Source organism: Anser brachyrhynchus (genome assembly GCF_964034855.1).
Source record: "Anser brachyrhynchus genome assembly, chromosome: 3".
In the NCBI taxonomy this organism is placed as follows: Eukaryota; Metazoa; Chordata; class Aves; order Anseriformes; family Anatidae; genus Anser; species Anser brachyrhynchus.
Window position 1 is genome coordinate 100,662,870 of NC_137696.1, and position 15,630 is coordinate 100,678,499.

The window sequence follows — 15,630 nt, forward strand, 5'->3', positions numbered from 1 at the left end:
GATCCAAATTAACACAATACCCACTCATGACTTTCCTAAAGCTTTAGTAGGAGCTAAGTTTGGATCACTTCTTCATGAGGGCTAGGTTTAGACATTTGGGGGCAATTTAGGGCAAAGGGAGAGGGAGGAGTGAGGTGGCCTTCAATTCCTCTAAGAGAATGTGATTTTATCAACAAACTTGTTTCGGATATGGGCTTCCAAATTTATTCTAAAACACATGCTGTACCAACATGGATGTTCTTCTAATGTGTGCAGACATGAATGCAAATACTATAGCTTGTAGAAACTTAATCTTTTATATATATACATATAAATCTCTCTCTCTATATATATATATATATATATAGATATCTATCAGGAGCTTGTAAATGCAAGTCAAATTCCCTCTGCAAAGCCCTTTGTTGCCCTTGGAGAACGTCTCCCATGGTATTCATTTCTTTTATTTTTGCCCTGGATACAGTATTTCACGTTTTCTTAGTGGTGACCTTAGATATCCGAAAGGCAAGGCTTGTAAATCAAAAGCTTAAAGGAAACATATTATTTATATTTACAGTCCGTTTGGGTGATAAAACTTACATGCTCAAGTAATTATTTATCTAGCACTGCAAGATAATAACTGTCCAGATCTTTATTATTTCAACTTTCTGCATGAGATTACTACAGTTGTAACTTAAATATCAACAATGTGAGGCAGGACAAAACAGGGGAAGATAATACATTGCTGCCCCTCTGGAATGCTGTTTGCAGCTGGAAATGCAATGCTGGGAAGAAAAGTTGCAAACATCACTTCATTCATCCACAGTAATGTTAACACTTTAGGCTTTTGCTTGTGGCTTGTTCTTTGTCTTCAGTATAATTCATATTGAAAGTATGGTCTTGTTTTATACTTATGCAAAAGTTAATGTTAAATGGCAATGTTTTTTCTGTACTTTTTATTTCTTTGATGAACAAATAAAAAAAAGTTGTTTTTAAAATTCAGATTTCAACTACTTCATTCTCATATTGTGGTTCATCAGTCCTACATTCTATCTGATTCAAGCAAATGCATCTTTTTCATCAAAGGATGTCAGTGCCCAAAGGTGCCAGATTTAAGCAGACGTGTCAAAGAGCACATGCTCTTTGATGAGGTCTCTTGTGCTGACAAGTTTGGGAAAAACACCTGAATGTAAACTTTATTTCTGGTAAAACCAATCCACAAAGTTATCAAATGTGAGTTCAATCTCATTGGCAACAGAGAGTGTCAGAAATCAATTCACAGCATTTTGCATTTTGTGTTCAAAGGCTTCTATAAGTATCAGCAAATGAAACCTCACAATATCTCAGACAGCTAAGAAAATATTATCATTTTCATCTCTGAAACAAGGGAAGTGAAGCACAGAACAGAAGTTGCCAAAGGCCACACAGTAAATCAGACTCAGAATAAGAAGCATGTACTCATAATTCCCAGCTCTGTACTAAGCCTTCCAGATCACACTGGCTTAACAAGGATGGAATTTAGATGAACTTTGATACTTGCTGTTCCTCAGAGAAATAAAAAAGACTGTGCCCCTTGCTACTCAGGGAATAACAGATGCAAGAGGCAAAGCCAATGTACAGAGAGTAACTCTAAATTCCTCTGAATTCTAATCTAAAGGAGCAAGAGGCACCTGAAAGGTAGAAAAATGATCATTTGCAAGCATAGAAATAAAAGATAAGTTGTCACTTTAGATTTCTTTATGCTTGTGTGGTTCCCCTTTTGATCTGATGCATTCTTTGAAGCATAGACCATTTTCCATTCTTTGTATTACATATAGCACAAAAGCATCTTAATTAGCATATTTACATACTAACTTAATAATTAATGTCTCCCAGAAACTTATTCTATGACTGTATACAAAAAAGTGGGTATGTATAAGAAAGACTGTTACAAAAGCCTCTGAAAAGAAATTATTTTAAAAACGAGTCAGTTCCCCCCCCCCCACCCCCCCCCCCATTGCCCTCTGCTGGTTGAAGTATTGCATTCAACACAAGCATTTACACAATTTCTTTCAGTGCAAGGATAAACAGAGCTGTGAGGCTTTGCTGCAAGTTATTTGAGCAGGGTAGAATGGTATAAATGACAGAAAGTTACTTCAATATATTCCATGTAGACCAGATGTCTTTCTGAGTCTACTGCCTACTGCTTAGAACAAGCTTGTTCAGTAGTCCTGGACATCAACTTCGTTGACGCACCAGTGATCTAGCAGATCAGTGAGAAAAGCTCTCTAGCTGGTGTTCAAAAACTATTTTGTGGGAGTGCAAAGCAGTCTGACTATGCCACTGACTACATTAGAACTAGTTAAGTATCATAACAAAATAATTTTGCATACTCTCCACTCTCACCCCTTTCAACATGCATTTTCATTTGAGGCAGCTCTATAAAGAAGTGGAGGCATGCAGATCACGTGTAAACTCTCCAGAAACATGCTCAAGGGAGGAAGCTCCCTGGACTGCAAAGTGCCATCTGCCTACCCAAAGGGAAAAGGCAGACAGCAGCAGATTTCTTCTCACCCTGGAGAGGAGAAGCAATGATGCAAAAAAGTAGTAGAGGTTCTCAACTGGAAGTACTCTGAAATCATGAAGCAGGAGATAAGGCCAGCAGCAGTCTTCCTGAAAAAAAACTGGGAGACAACACAGACTAAGAGGATGTCTGTTTAGTTATGGCACTTTGTGGTGGCCCAAACTGAGCTCTTCAGACCTCAGCAGATCTATGAACTAGTAAAAAGAGTTCTGAGCAAAACCAAGTATTTTGTGCAACCTCTGATGAACATGAGTGAAGAAGAAAGTGGGAGAAATTGTATTAGCATGGGCAGCAAAGATAGGATCACTAGTTCAAGAAAAAATGTGTGTATAACCTTCCCAAACTGTGAGAACTTTGTACTGGAACCAAAGTACCTGCCAAATCATTATGACTATGTTCTGTATTACAGATTTTATTTTTAAAACACTCATGATTCCAGTTAATAACTTCTGCAAACAAAAACATGCAGGCCAGTTTTCTCAAAGAACAGCTATTTATAGTGGTTATGATGCAATCAGACTGTTCTAATTCCTTCATCATACTGAAATTTCCCACCACCGATTCTTCCGTTTCCTTCCACCAGAATCAAGTTTAACGAAAACTGTTGCTATTCTTTCCTCTGCCACATGGTGTCAGTGAAAGCTTGGAAACTTGCTTGAGTTGTGAGGCTGACAGTGTTTGTGAAAACTTGTAGAGGCTTTTCTCAGAGAAGAGAGATCTGCTATAATGAAGCTCGCCCACCTTCCTAATACCAACCAACCAAACAAACAAACAAAAAAACAAACCGAACCAAAACAAAAAGGCTCACGAGACTAAAAAGAACAAATTCAAATCTGAGTTAAAGTTTAAGATACTATTTGAAGTCCATCAAGAAAACTTCATATATCTCATTATAGTCCTGAAGAAAACAACCCTCTCAAATACAACAATACAGTGTGGGTTTTAGATTGGTATTTTTCATGTACAAATCTAATCCCTGTTGGTTTAGTGTCCTGGGGCATTTTAATTAGAGGCTGTAATGCCATCTATTCAATTAGCATAGCTCATTGTACCTAAAGATGAATATGAAAACAATACAAAGGCTCCAGCTGGTATAAAATGCAGCTGCTTGCCTCCTGGAAGATTTATGCTGTCTTGAGCATATTAAACATTGTGCTGGAGTCCTTCTGTTGGTGAACAGTTGGTTCAGCTGTCAATTTTTTTCCTACGTCAGCCCTAAATTATTTCCCTAACACTTCAGAAATCTTGCCAACCTCTCATTTAATGGGTCATCTTCAAACTGGACTTCTTGGCCAAAGTAAAAACATAATTTCCATAATAAGTAATACATAACATTTCCTTACATAAATTAATTACTCTATGTCTTATCTCATTTTTTGGTAATAAATCCCAAATGAGTACAAAGTATTATATTTTTTCCTCCATTATACTATGCTTAAATACCTTTATTTTGCTTTAGAAGTTCATCACCAAAATTGTATGACTAAAATATGACCACACAATTTATATGGAAGTAATGCTGTGGATATAAGCACTACTCATCAACATCTTCAGATGCACAAGGCAGGAGGCTTCTAAAGAACTTTTCTCCTTCACAATGTTTTACAGTGATAAAAAAAGATGTTTAATAGATTTGAGTTACACATTATTTCCCATCCACTCACCCTCAAATGTAAAAAAAATAAATTAAAAAAAATATGTTTCCAGCTGGAAAAGACTTGGTCCTTTATATGGCAATCTCCCCCTTGTTCCTTTTTGCGTGATGATGTTGCCTACTGTGAATAAAAGCCTCAGTGGTGGGGAGTCTATCAACATGGTCATGCTGAAAGGAAGTCTGAATAGATAAAATACCAAATGGCATTCTGCTAGATCCCCTGTTGAAACACTGAAGCAATGCATACTGTTAGATAGAAAAATGCTGTCACTGAAATTATTTTATGTTCTATTCCTGATTAAGAATTCTGCTTTAACATAGCAGTCTAAAAATTAGGTGTTTAAGCCTGGGCTTATTTTATTTATTTTAGGAAGGCTTTCCATGAGTTTTCAATAACTCTATTGATGATCTTGATTAAGGGACAATAAGCACTTCAACTAAATTGTAGAGGATATTTAATTGGGGGTTTTTGAAACCAGTGAGAACAAAAGATCTAAACCAAAGAGATCTCTTCTGTGAATAAAAAGATGATATCTGCTTCCTAGGCTGTCCATCTGAGCTCTACCACTCTACCCACTACTGAACTCTAAACTCAAACATTACTTCATTTTTTACATCATTACTCTTAACTAAAAAAAAAAAAAAAGAAACTAACAGAAGATCAAGTTTACATTGAAAAAGCAATAGAAAGACTGACACAAAGAACAGAAACTTTTAACACAATGTTTATTGCAATGAAAATATTGAAAAAATCCTACATCTGGTAATAATGCCCAGCAGATAAGAACTGTCCTTGAATATACGATGTAACAGCTGAAAAGATTTGGATTATGTTCTAGGCTGCACATACAAAGGAATTACATAGCTTGTAAGTGAAGTGCCACCTCCTCCTCACAAGACACACTAAACACATGTCAACAAAAATCGTGGAAGCATGACAAAAGGAATGGGAGGTTAGGTCGTGCTCCCTGTGTATAACACATAGACATATCTGCATGGTGCAGGTTCCATCACTTTTTTCATGTAAGACTCTAGAAGAAACACTGAAACTGTAAGAAATATAGCTGAATAACAGTGAATAAATGAAATCTTAAAAGATTTTTTATCTTTTTTATCATCAGCCTGAAGTGTACTAAGGAACTGTCTCCCACAGAAGACAATGAGAGTCTACATAAAGAAAACATATATCTATATAACATCTAGTTTGCTTGCAGCCATATAATTTCTGAGGAGCTTTATAGCTACCAAGTGTTATCTTATTATGGTGCTAGAAAAGAACATAAGAAGTAAATTCTGCTTGCTGGAAGCTTATCTCTACAAAGTACAATTGGGAGTAATAGCACAATCATCTAATTGGCACAGGATTCATTTTCTAACTCAGTCACGTTACATAATCTTAGGCAATTAACAACATAATGGGAATGGGAATTATTACTAGAAGATCAGCTACACTATACAGTCTGCTAAAAATGCCAGTTTTGGTCAGTTCTGGATGAAGTGAAAGATATCATCACACATTTTCCTGAGCTTCCTATACTGATTAACACAGACTGAGCAGTTTTAAATTATCCCACTACACACACAGAGTTGCATATACTTATTTGTCTATCCGTAGTAACAATAAAAAACCTACAAAATCGTTACACACATTTCATGTTAGAGATGGAAGGACACTTAATGTAGCTGTCGTACTGCTCATGACACTACAATAAAAAGATTTCACACTTCATTGTGACTCAAATTTAAACCTGCGTGACTCATTAAAATCAAGGTGAGCTTCATAGCTGAAATGCTGGGCAAATCTGAAACCATATGCTTCAAAATGCATGTCAGCATAAAATGGAATTGCATTAGGAAAAACCCATCCATTTCCATGTCCATTTCTAATGAAGATGGATGAATGCCTTTGCTTTAGACTATATGAAAAAAATAAGCTCTGATATGGCACAGCTGTGTAAGCAGAGAGCAGGCTGCTGAGTAGAGACCTCTGAGCTGATATACCTCTTCTTGGGGTCTCTTCTTTGCTTGGGAGCTGCATTCAAGCCCAAGCTCTCACATTCAGCTTGGGCAAGACAAATGTTCTAAGTGTGCATGTGCTTGTGTTTGGCCATGTGTCTATCCAATATTGATTGTGGGCCTGACTTGACTTCCTGGCTTAACCTCAGACCTGCTTCATCCCTATGAATTTGTCTGTTAACTGCTGGGCTGTGTCTGACCATCACCAGACCTGCCCAGCTCCCCTTGCATGGGCACTGTGGGACTGTGCTCATGCTGGTGTGGATACTGCTCTGCTGGTCTTGCTGCTGCCCTCAGCTCCTGTCTCTCCTTCCACTGGGGACCAGCGTGTTCTAGCTCTTCTCTGACAAATTTCAGCTGGGAGATGTACTGTACTGAAAGCATAAATCAGAAGGTAGCTAACATCCTCCAACCACCCCCCCCCAAAAAAAAAAAAAAAAAGGTTTTACCTGATATGCAGCACAGAAAGTAAGCAATAAACAATGCTTCAAAAAACAACAGAAAAAGAGAGATGGTGAGTTAAGGCAGAAAGTGACAACAGCTTTCATTATATTTGGTAATGCCCCAAAGGCACATCAGTCTGAAGAGTACTTCACTGACCTAAGGGAAAGGCATGTTAGCCCCTGTTCAGCTCTGGGTAGACTGGACTTTGCTGTTTTCAGTGGTCTTGCTGGACTTGGGCAGTGGCTGAAGAGACAGGATGAGTTATTTTCCTTCTACCATACATAGATGGTTCTTTCAAAACATCACTCATAATACAAAATCAAATCAGTCCTTTCCAAACTACCTCACTCAAGGCTGCACCTGTTTTGGGAGTAAATAGAAGAGCTGGTCTTCAGAACTATCATTCCAACAGCGTTGAGAATGTACAAAATTAAATCGGGTAAGTTTTTTACAAGAGTTTCACTTGTTTATCAGGAGGGCATCTTGAAAGTAAGATGACACAAAAGCAAAAATAACAACAGGAAAGTTTGCCATTTGCTTCCTAGACAGTTTGTCAATGCATGTGAGTGTGCTTTCCCTCCCCTGTTTGTGCCTCCCCCACCCAGCCCTCTGCTGATGTTTTGGCATTGCAGGGGAATTCTGACTAGGTGGTGATAGTTTGTCCTTCTGTAGGAACTGCTGAATAGCTAGCACTTCAGTCACAGTTTATGATATGTCGGATAAGAGATATTTCATCAGCAATGCTGTGGACAGCAGAAAGGAAGAAAACTGGATAGAAGATCAGTCCTAAATTTTCTGTTTCCAAGAAGTGTGTGGAGTTCCAGAAGTACAATAACATTATGAAAAACAGCTATGAATTAAACAGGGCATGAGAGTCCATATGGTAAGGAATATGCTTGTTTTACTTTCAGTACCTTATAATGGTTTTTGACCCATGAGACTGGGCATTTTTCCACTTGTTCAGATTCCAGCCCTCCTCCTTTGTCACCAAATCAGTTTAAAGCAGGACTATTGTCTTTTGGAATGAGGTTGGAATACAAGTAGCCAAACTGCTTATTCTTTCATTCTGACTGAAAAAAAAAACAAACACAACACAAACCAAACCAAACCAAACAAACAAACAAAAAAACAGTAAAAAAGGAGAGTCCTTTGTATCCAAATATAAGGGCAGCTTCCAGACAGATGCAACTGTCTTTTAGCAGAACTCAAACGAAAGTCAACAAAATTTGTATTAACATTCAAGGCATTAGGTATCTCTTGCAGCTTGTCTTCCTTCAGTTCTGGGCATTGCCCTTTTTCAGAGCTCGACTGCAGTATTCACAGGAGGCAGAGTTGCCTTTTGACATGAAGGATGCTAAAAGGAAAGAGAGTTGTCCGCCCTCTGGTCTCTGGTCAGAAAGCATATACAGTGGAAAAAGTTATGCTTCTGGATGTGACAGTCTATAAAGAAGAGGACATAATGACAATTCAGCTTCATCTTTCAATGCATTTCTACTGTTTGGGTATCTCACAAGGGTGTGCATGTCTTCTTGCCAGTGATCTCCATATTATGCAAATACCAATGTATTGCAGCTGATACCCTAACACTTACATAAATCGAGCTCATATATTATCTATCTTAGGTAGATGAAATGTATAAACATCACATCACTTCCTGCATTGTATCTTTTCAAAAAAGGATTAAGCAACTCTTGTTAATATTCATCCAAGATACTAAAGGTGACTTACATGTAGCTGGCGCTACAAACCTAAAGTACTTGATTCTGTGACCAAGGTGCTGGAGCGTGTCCAAAGATAAGCAATGAAGCTGGTGAAGGGTCTAGAGCACAAGTTGTATGAAGACCGGATGAGGGAGCTGCAGTTGTTGAGCCTGGAGAAAAGGAAGCTCAGGGGAGACCTTATCTACAATTAACTTAAAGGAGAAGTGGGCACTGATCTCTTCTCCCACACATCAAGTGATAAGACAAGAAGACCTTAAGTTGTGCAAGGAGAGGTTTAGGTTGGATATTAGGAAGAAATTCTTCAATGAAAGGGTTGAAATGTATGGGAACAGACTGCTCAGGGAAGTAGTTGAGTCACCATCCCTGTAGGTCTTCAAAAAACATGTAGATGTAGAGCTTAGTGACATTGTTTAATGGTGGACTTGGCAGTGCTAGGTTAAAGGTTGGACTAAAAGATCTTAGAGGTCTTTTCCAACATAAATGATTCTATGATTCTATATTCAGTGTCCCAGGTTCCCCAGATAATCTGGACAAAATAAAATGCAATAACTTAAAATACAGTTAAGTGAAATATGCCTCATCTAAGGCAATCAGAAGGATTTGTGTAGATTACGGCACCATTTAAGAGAATACATGATCTTCATGTGGATTTCGACTCTGTGTGTTTATTAGCCAGGCACCAATATTAACCTGCAGACAACAATCCAATTCTACCAACACATGCATGCATACATAGACCTCAGTATTCACCAGATGATTTTTAAATGATGACATAGAAATATATGAGACATTACAGTTGGCTGTTGATCATCATTGACTAGAACTTTGGTGTTAGAATTATACCCAAAACTTTTGTTCTACACCTGTAAAGAAAGAAGCCCTAAAAATCAAGTTATAGTAAGCAAAAATCAGATGAATGCTGTTGAGCTCTATGAATGAGACTGTGAACTCCTTGAAGAAAGGACCACAGATGGATGTTGTACGGACCTCAGCATAACATGGTGCTAACAGTCACAGAATCACAGAATGGGTGGGCTTGGAAGGGACCTCTGAAGATCATCCAGTCTAACCCCCCTGCTGAGCAGGATCACCTGGAGTATGTAGCGCAGGATGGCATCCAGGTGGGTTTTGAATATCTCCAGAGAAGGAGACTCCACACTCTCTGGGCAACCTGTTCCAGTGCTCTGTCACCCTCACAGCAAAGAAGTGCCCTCTCATATTGAGCCAGAACTTACTGTGTTTCAGTTTGTGCCTGTTGCCTCACATCCTGGCTCACCATAGAATAGATAGCAAATAATAGAATTATCCAGAGAAGACTAATTCTCTGTCAATTAGGCTTGGTTTCTTTCTAAGCTGGAAAGAGAAACAAACATCACCAAGTTCTGTGAGTAAAGAAAGTCTCTGAGATTTCTTGCGGACATTCTTCATGGTTTCCAAACCATGGCATTCAGCATGAGCTTCAAGCTGAGCACTGGCAGGCTTTGAGTGCTCCTGCTTTCAGCTCCTGCCAGCTCTGCGGAGGGCTGCCAGAGTCCCAGCAGATTGGCTGGTGGGACACCAGAAGGCTGCTTGGTCTGTGGTCAGTCTTTGACCCAATCAAGATCTTCCCTGTACTGTTTGATTTTCAGGAGTGCATGCTTTCTGAGGGAAAACATTTCATTAGGAAAGTTCTGACCCCCTTGAATAAATAACTTAAATAACAACCATCCCCATTCTAATGTGTTAACTGTGTGGAGCTGTTAATCTCTTATGGTCTTATCCTTATCCTAGGGTTTAACAGCTGCAACTGGTTAGTGTGGAATCATTGCATCAGTAACTACAGGCCTCCATGCATCCTAAATGTATCTTTCCTTCTTTTATTTTTCTTCATTTCTATTTCAAGCACTTTTTAAATAAAGAAAAAACAGATAATTAGTCCAAAGTCAAAGTACAAACCCTTTTAAAAAGTTTTGCTCTAGCTTTGCAAAGTTGAAGGAGTTCAAATTCTGTGCAGTGGTAATGGAATGTTTTGGTCTTGTGTGAAAAACAGAAAGTCCTTACCCTCAGTACCTATTCTGCCTCTAGCGATAAATAGTGACTAAACGAAAGAGAAAATAGGACAAAATATACTGATGATATCACCCCGATTTCAGATTCTCTGAATGTTCATGTAACTACGTCTTAAAACCTTCTTACGACCTGCTTCTTCTCAGTGGCTTGCAATGAAACCTCTGGTGAGCAGCTAGCGTGGGCACGCAAGAATCATTGCTATGAAGCACCTGAATGCAATAATCAAACCTGCATTCAGATGCAGAGACTTGCAAATGTTTTCATTTTAGCTGGTTTGTGCAGTAGTTTTGACAGGGTATGTCAACTCTCCTAATTGAACTAAAAGCTAAATAGCAGTGCAGACCTTGTTATACACTACTATTAGCAGGACAATTCCTGCAGTGCAGCTCAGCCAAGAGCCCAGTAGATGTCAATCAAAGTTCAAGCTTTCTACCCTTGGCTGTTAATTAACTGTCAGAATGCTTTAATCTCATTTATTACTAATATCTGAGGGCTGTGCTGTGCCCTCCACTTGCACAGATGTTATTATGGGAACACAGTGAATTGCCTCATTCCATGTGAATGCCTAATTGAAAATAGACAGAAATTAAGTTTTTTTGAGACGACATAGGGAAGGGAAAGGTATTTCATGGTTTCGTAAGTGCTAACTGAATAAGACATGGAAAAAGCAGAACTAGAGCATTGACTTCTCACACTAGCCCAGCAGCACTGCTCAAACGTAAGCAGAGGAACACACTGCATCATTAAGGGTGAAACTATACAGCACTGTTAGCCACTAAAACCCTCTTTAGAACAGCTTCTGCTTTGCTTTGAGAAGGTACAAGACTAAACTGAAGATTGACTGTGAGTAAGGATTTTTACAGATTGACTATGAGCAGGAAAATTAACTTTCTGGGGATTTCAAAATGTACACTCTTATGTATCAGATTTTCACCGCCAGCCAAATAAACAAGGTTTCACAAAAAAATGTCATTGGAAAGACCACATCAATCTCTCCCCTCAAAATCACTTGAGCCTGCAATCAGTGCAGTGTGAGCTTTCTTGCATAAAGATGAGACAGCGTTCAGCTAACGAGCACCTGCACCTGCCGATCCCACAAACAACTTGCCTGTCAACAGGGGCAGCAGTTTGGGTGGGTGAGGTCTGTGCAATTCACAAAGGCAGTTTAAAAAAGCAAAAGGCTTGGGCAGAAGCAGCTCAGTAAAAGGACAGGTAGGCGGACAGCTAAATGCCAGCCTCCACCCCAAGATATGGTACAGACACGTCAGGGAGGAGCAGCTGCACATCAGCACCGATATCACCTCTGTCTGCGAGTGCAAAGCCAGAAAACCTTTTCTCCTGGTGGCTTCAGGGGAAAAAAAAGTGTAAACAGAGAGAGCTGCTCTAGCCGAAGGTTTGACCTTGAATCTTTAAAGGCGAGAGGACAGCCTGCTTACAAAACGGGCAGAGGTGAATAGGCAAACATAGACAGTTCTCCTTAAGCCGTCTTTGCTCAGGATCAGAAGGACACCTTTCTTCGTGGTTTAAAGCACAGGCTCTTTGGGAAGACTACTGTCTTTACCCTGAGAAGCTGGCTACCGAGCCACGAACTGAGCAAGTACGCTCGGGCTTGTGAATAGCCCTCTCGTAGCCTCTTTGGCTGAAGGCTCACTGGTTTCGCCAACGTGCATACTCGGTGTTTACCGACAGCTAGCGTGCCATTCCAGACAAAAATATCATCAGCAGTCCGTCGAAAGAAAAATAAATAAGTAAAAAATCCTCGCAAAACGTTGCCTCTGGCTGCAGTCACATTTGCAACGCGTCCAGGGTAGCCTTGAGCGCTCGCCGATGGCAGCGCTGGCGTGCATAAATCCTGCAGAAAATCATGAATGGAAACCCCGTATGGCGGGGCTGGGCGCTAGTGAGCCGCTCCGTTCATGAAAATGTCAGTGCTGTAAATACGGGACGCAAATGGCCGGGGCTCCGGGGCAGAGGCTGCTCCACGGCGGCGTGCGCGGGGGAGGGCGCTCCGGAGGGGCCAGGGGGCGAGGGGGGAGATGGGGAAAGGGGGCGATAAGGGGAGATAATGGGGAGAGGGGGAGATAGGGCGATGGAGAGATGGGGCGAGGGGGAGATGAGGAGACGGGGAGATGATGGGGCGAGAGGGAGATGGGGAGACGGGGAAAGGGGGTGAGAGGGAGATGGGGAGATGATGGGGAGATGGAGCCAGGGGGAGATGAGGAAATAGGACAAGGGGGCGAGGAGAGTTGGGCGCCCTCACGGCCGGGGCGAGGCCACCCCTGTCCCCCTCGCCCCTTTCCCCCTCGCCCCTGTCCCCCGTTATCTCTGCCGGCCCGACAACGCGCCCGTTTTGGGGTTCCCAGCACGGCGGGGCGCAGGAGGGAGCAGCATCCCTCCGGGCGGGAGGAGAGGCGGGGCCGCTGCCCGCGGAGGGCAGGGCGGGCGGTTTCGGCACCTGTGCCCGGTGGATGGGGACGGGAGCCCGGCTCGGCTGTCCCCGAGCCCCCGGTGTCCGGCAGCCCCTTCCCTCCCTGCAGCCCGGCTGCTGGGGATGCGGCGTGTCCAGCCGCGGGGAGAGGTGAAACCCACCCGCGGGTCAAAAAAACAGAGGGGCTGGGAGGCAACTTCGGGGCGCCGCACTCACCCAGGACGTTCCCGACGAGCGCCACGATGAAGACGACGATGTAGCCGGCGATCAGCGCCCATTCGTACTCCTTGGGGTGCAAATACTCCTTCCAGAGGTAGCGCAGGAACTCCTCGTCGTCGTAATCGGCGGACGGGCTTAAAAAAGGCTCCCGCGTCTCGTTCAGCTCCGGGGAGGATGTCCAGTTCCTGCGCGGAGGGGAAGCATCCTCGGGCTGCGTCCCGGACATCCCTGGCGGTGGTCCGGGGGCTGGCTGAACCCTCTCAGCGCTCCAGCGCTCTCTCCCGCCCCTCCATTGAGACTTGCGATCGCCGGTGCCGAGCTGGGTGTGGGGAGAAAATGACGCGGAAACTTCGGGAGCCAATGCGGGACCGGGCTGGGGCTCCGAGCCGGCCCCAGCCGCCCGGCAGCCTTCCCCCGACCCTTTTTCCCCTCCGCGGGCGCGGAGGATGCACGCCCTGCCCGGCCCGAGGTGTGTGTGGGGGGGACATCTGTCGGGGGGATCGATGGTTGAAGGACGGGGGTTCGACGGGTGCCTCTTGTGGAGGAGGCAAAGGATGAAAGGAGTAATTAAAACTGAGCGGTCGATGTGTCTTCTGGGGGCCCCTTTGAAAAGTTCGGCTGTATGTTATTGGTGTGCGACTCTACCTTCAACGCACGGGCTTAATACAGAGCCAAATATTCATAAACACTGTGGTGCTTAGCTCTAGACAGTGCTGGCTAAAACAGAACAAACCTCAGTGGGAAAATCTATAAGCACAGTGAACAGACAAGCGAGTTGTTTCATCACATTTTATGACCATGAAGGCTCACTGTAGGCTTGAGTCTAGTTTCAAACCTCCAGCCTGGGATCTCACTGCCCCTTGGCTATTCTGGGTTGAGCTGGGCTGGTAGAAAGCAATTCAAGAGAGTCCAGAAGTGCTAGTTAAACAGTTTGATAGGATTCCCAGCTTCTAGTCATTACTTCCTGAATTATTTTCATACTCTGCCTAATGTTCAGTTCCTGAGAGAGAAGAGACAGGGCTGGACTTGTCCTTCCCTGGCTGAAAAAAAAATCCCGTTTTTCAGGTAATCACTTACTTGCTGAATAATTTAATGAGTTGGATATAAGCACCACTTCCACTGTGAAAGGGCACACCTCTCTCAGTTAAGCATTTACGTGCAGGGTCTACACCGCCAGAGAGTGGAGGAACTATTATGTGACTCTACTTCCAACACATAACTTTGGTAGAGAGGCAGATACTCACAAACACTGTAGTGCTTAGCTTCCTGAATTGTTCTTCATAAGCACGGAGCATTCCCTCATGCCTTCAAAGTCCAATCCAGCATCCCCACCTAACCACCCAACCTGGTGTTGCCTTTAGGCACCTGTTTTTATAGATCTGCTCTCTTTGTTTTAGTTTTGTTTCTGTAAAATAAAGAAACAAACAAACAAACAAACAAAAAATTCCTATTCTACTGGGAAGTTGAGTAGACCTTTCAGGATAAGGACATCAAAGAGTGAGATATACTTGGATATACAGGTAAGATCAGCACCTTACATAAATTAGAAAGGTAGACTTCACAAACCTCATAAATAAAGATTAGATACTCCTCAACTAATGAAAACAACTAATTTCCTGTTAGTAAAAGTATGAGTTTTGGGAAGTGATTTAAGCTCTCCTGAGAACGTTGGAATACTGATGTACTTGGTACACAAAAAGAGATGCATTTAAGGTGCTTGTCATGGTCTTCAATAGTGTAGATGTAGAGCATGACCATTTGGTGATCAGTATCAGACAACCACAATAATTCTCCAGCTTGTTTCATATGTTAAAATGTTGATCCATAACTTCCATATCTGCTTCCAAGCTGCCATGAAGTCTGAAACAGGTAACGCCTTTTTGACATAGAGTACTCTTTTCTTCCTCCCTCACCAGTAGTAAAGTAGTAAGGAATTGAATTAAAAAGACATAATATTAAGAAATGACATGGTTTTATGAAAAACAGATCTTAGAGCTTTTTTTTTTTCAACCAGATAATAAATGTGATTGATAAAGGCATAAATGATTGATCATGCAGATTGATAAAATGCATGAATTTGCTATTCTTAGAGTGCTGTAAGACATTTGCTTTTATTGGTACAGCACATTCTTATTAGGTAAACTGTATAGTAGAATATCAATGTGGCACACATTATAAAGATTAAAAATTGTCTAACTAACAGATCTTAGAATAAAATGGTAAAAAAAGAGTTGCCACTGAGCTCATGCCTTTCTACTGTCAGATCCTGGTTCTGTTGCACTCATCATTCAATGACCTTGAAGAAGCTGGCAGGTGATCCAAAAATCAGAGATAATCAGCTACACACAAACTCCCATCACGAGTCTGTAGCCAGAGAGCTTCATGTGATTATTGCCAGTACAAATAAGTATACCTGTAAAAACACATTAAGTATGAGAAACTTGGCTGAGCTAAAATATGCATCATGCATAAAAATCTGCTATTGAGGAAATACTTTTCAAATAGAGTCATTTTAGCTGTGTATTTTAAAATCAAGATCAGACGCTTTCTTAAAAGATAA

The 15,630-nt window shown here is 41.7% G+C and overlaps 1 protein-coding gene across 2 annotated transcripts in view; it reads right to left on the reverse strand.

Annotated features, from left to right (window-relative positions):
* Positions 1–14,400, reverse strand: part of HCRTR2 (hypocretin receptor 2) — a 37,804-nt gene extending 23,404 nt beyond the window's left edge. For both annotated transcript variants that reach the window (XM_080586495.1, XM_080586494.1), the window contains exon 1: positions 13,068–14,400. In XM_080586495.1, coding sequence (XP_080442621.1) covers positions 13,068–13,296 — 229 coding nt within the window. In that variant the 5' untranslated portion in view covers positions 13,297–14,400. The remainder of the gene's footprint in view (positions 1–13,067) is intronic.
* Positions 14,401–15,630: the final 1,230 nt, after the last annotated feature.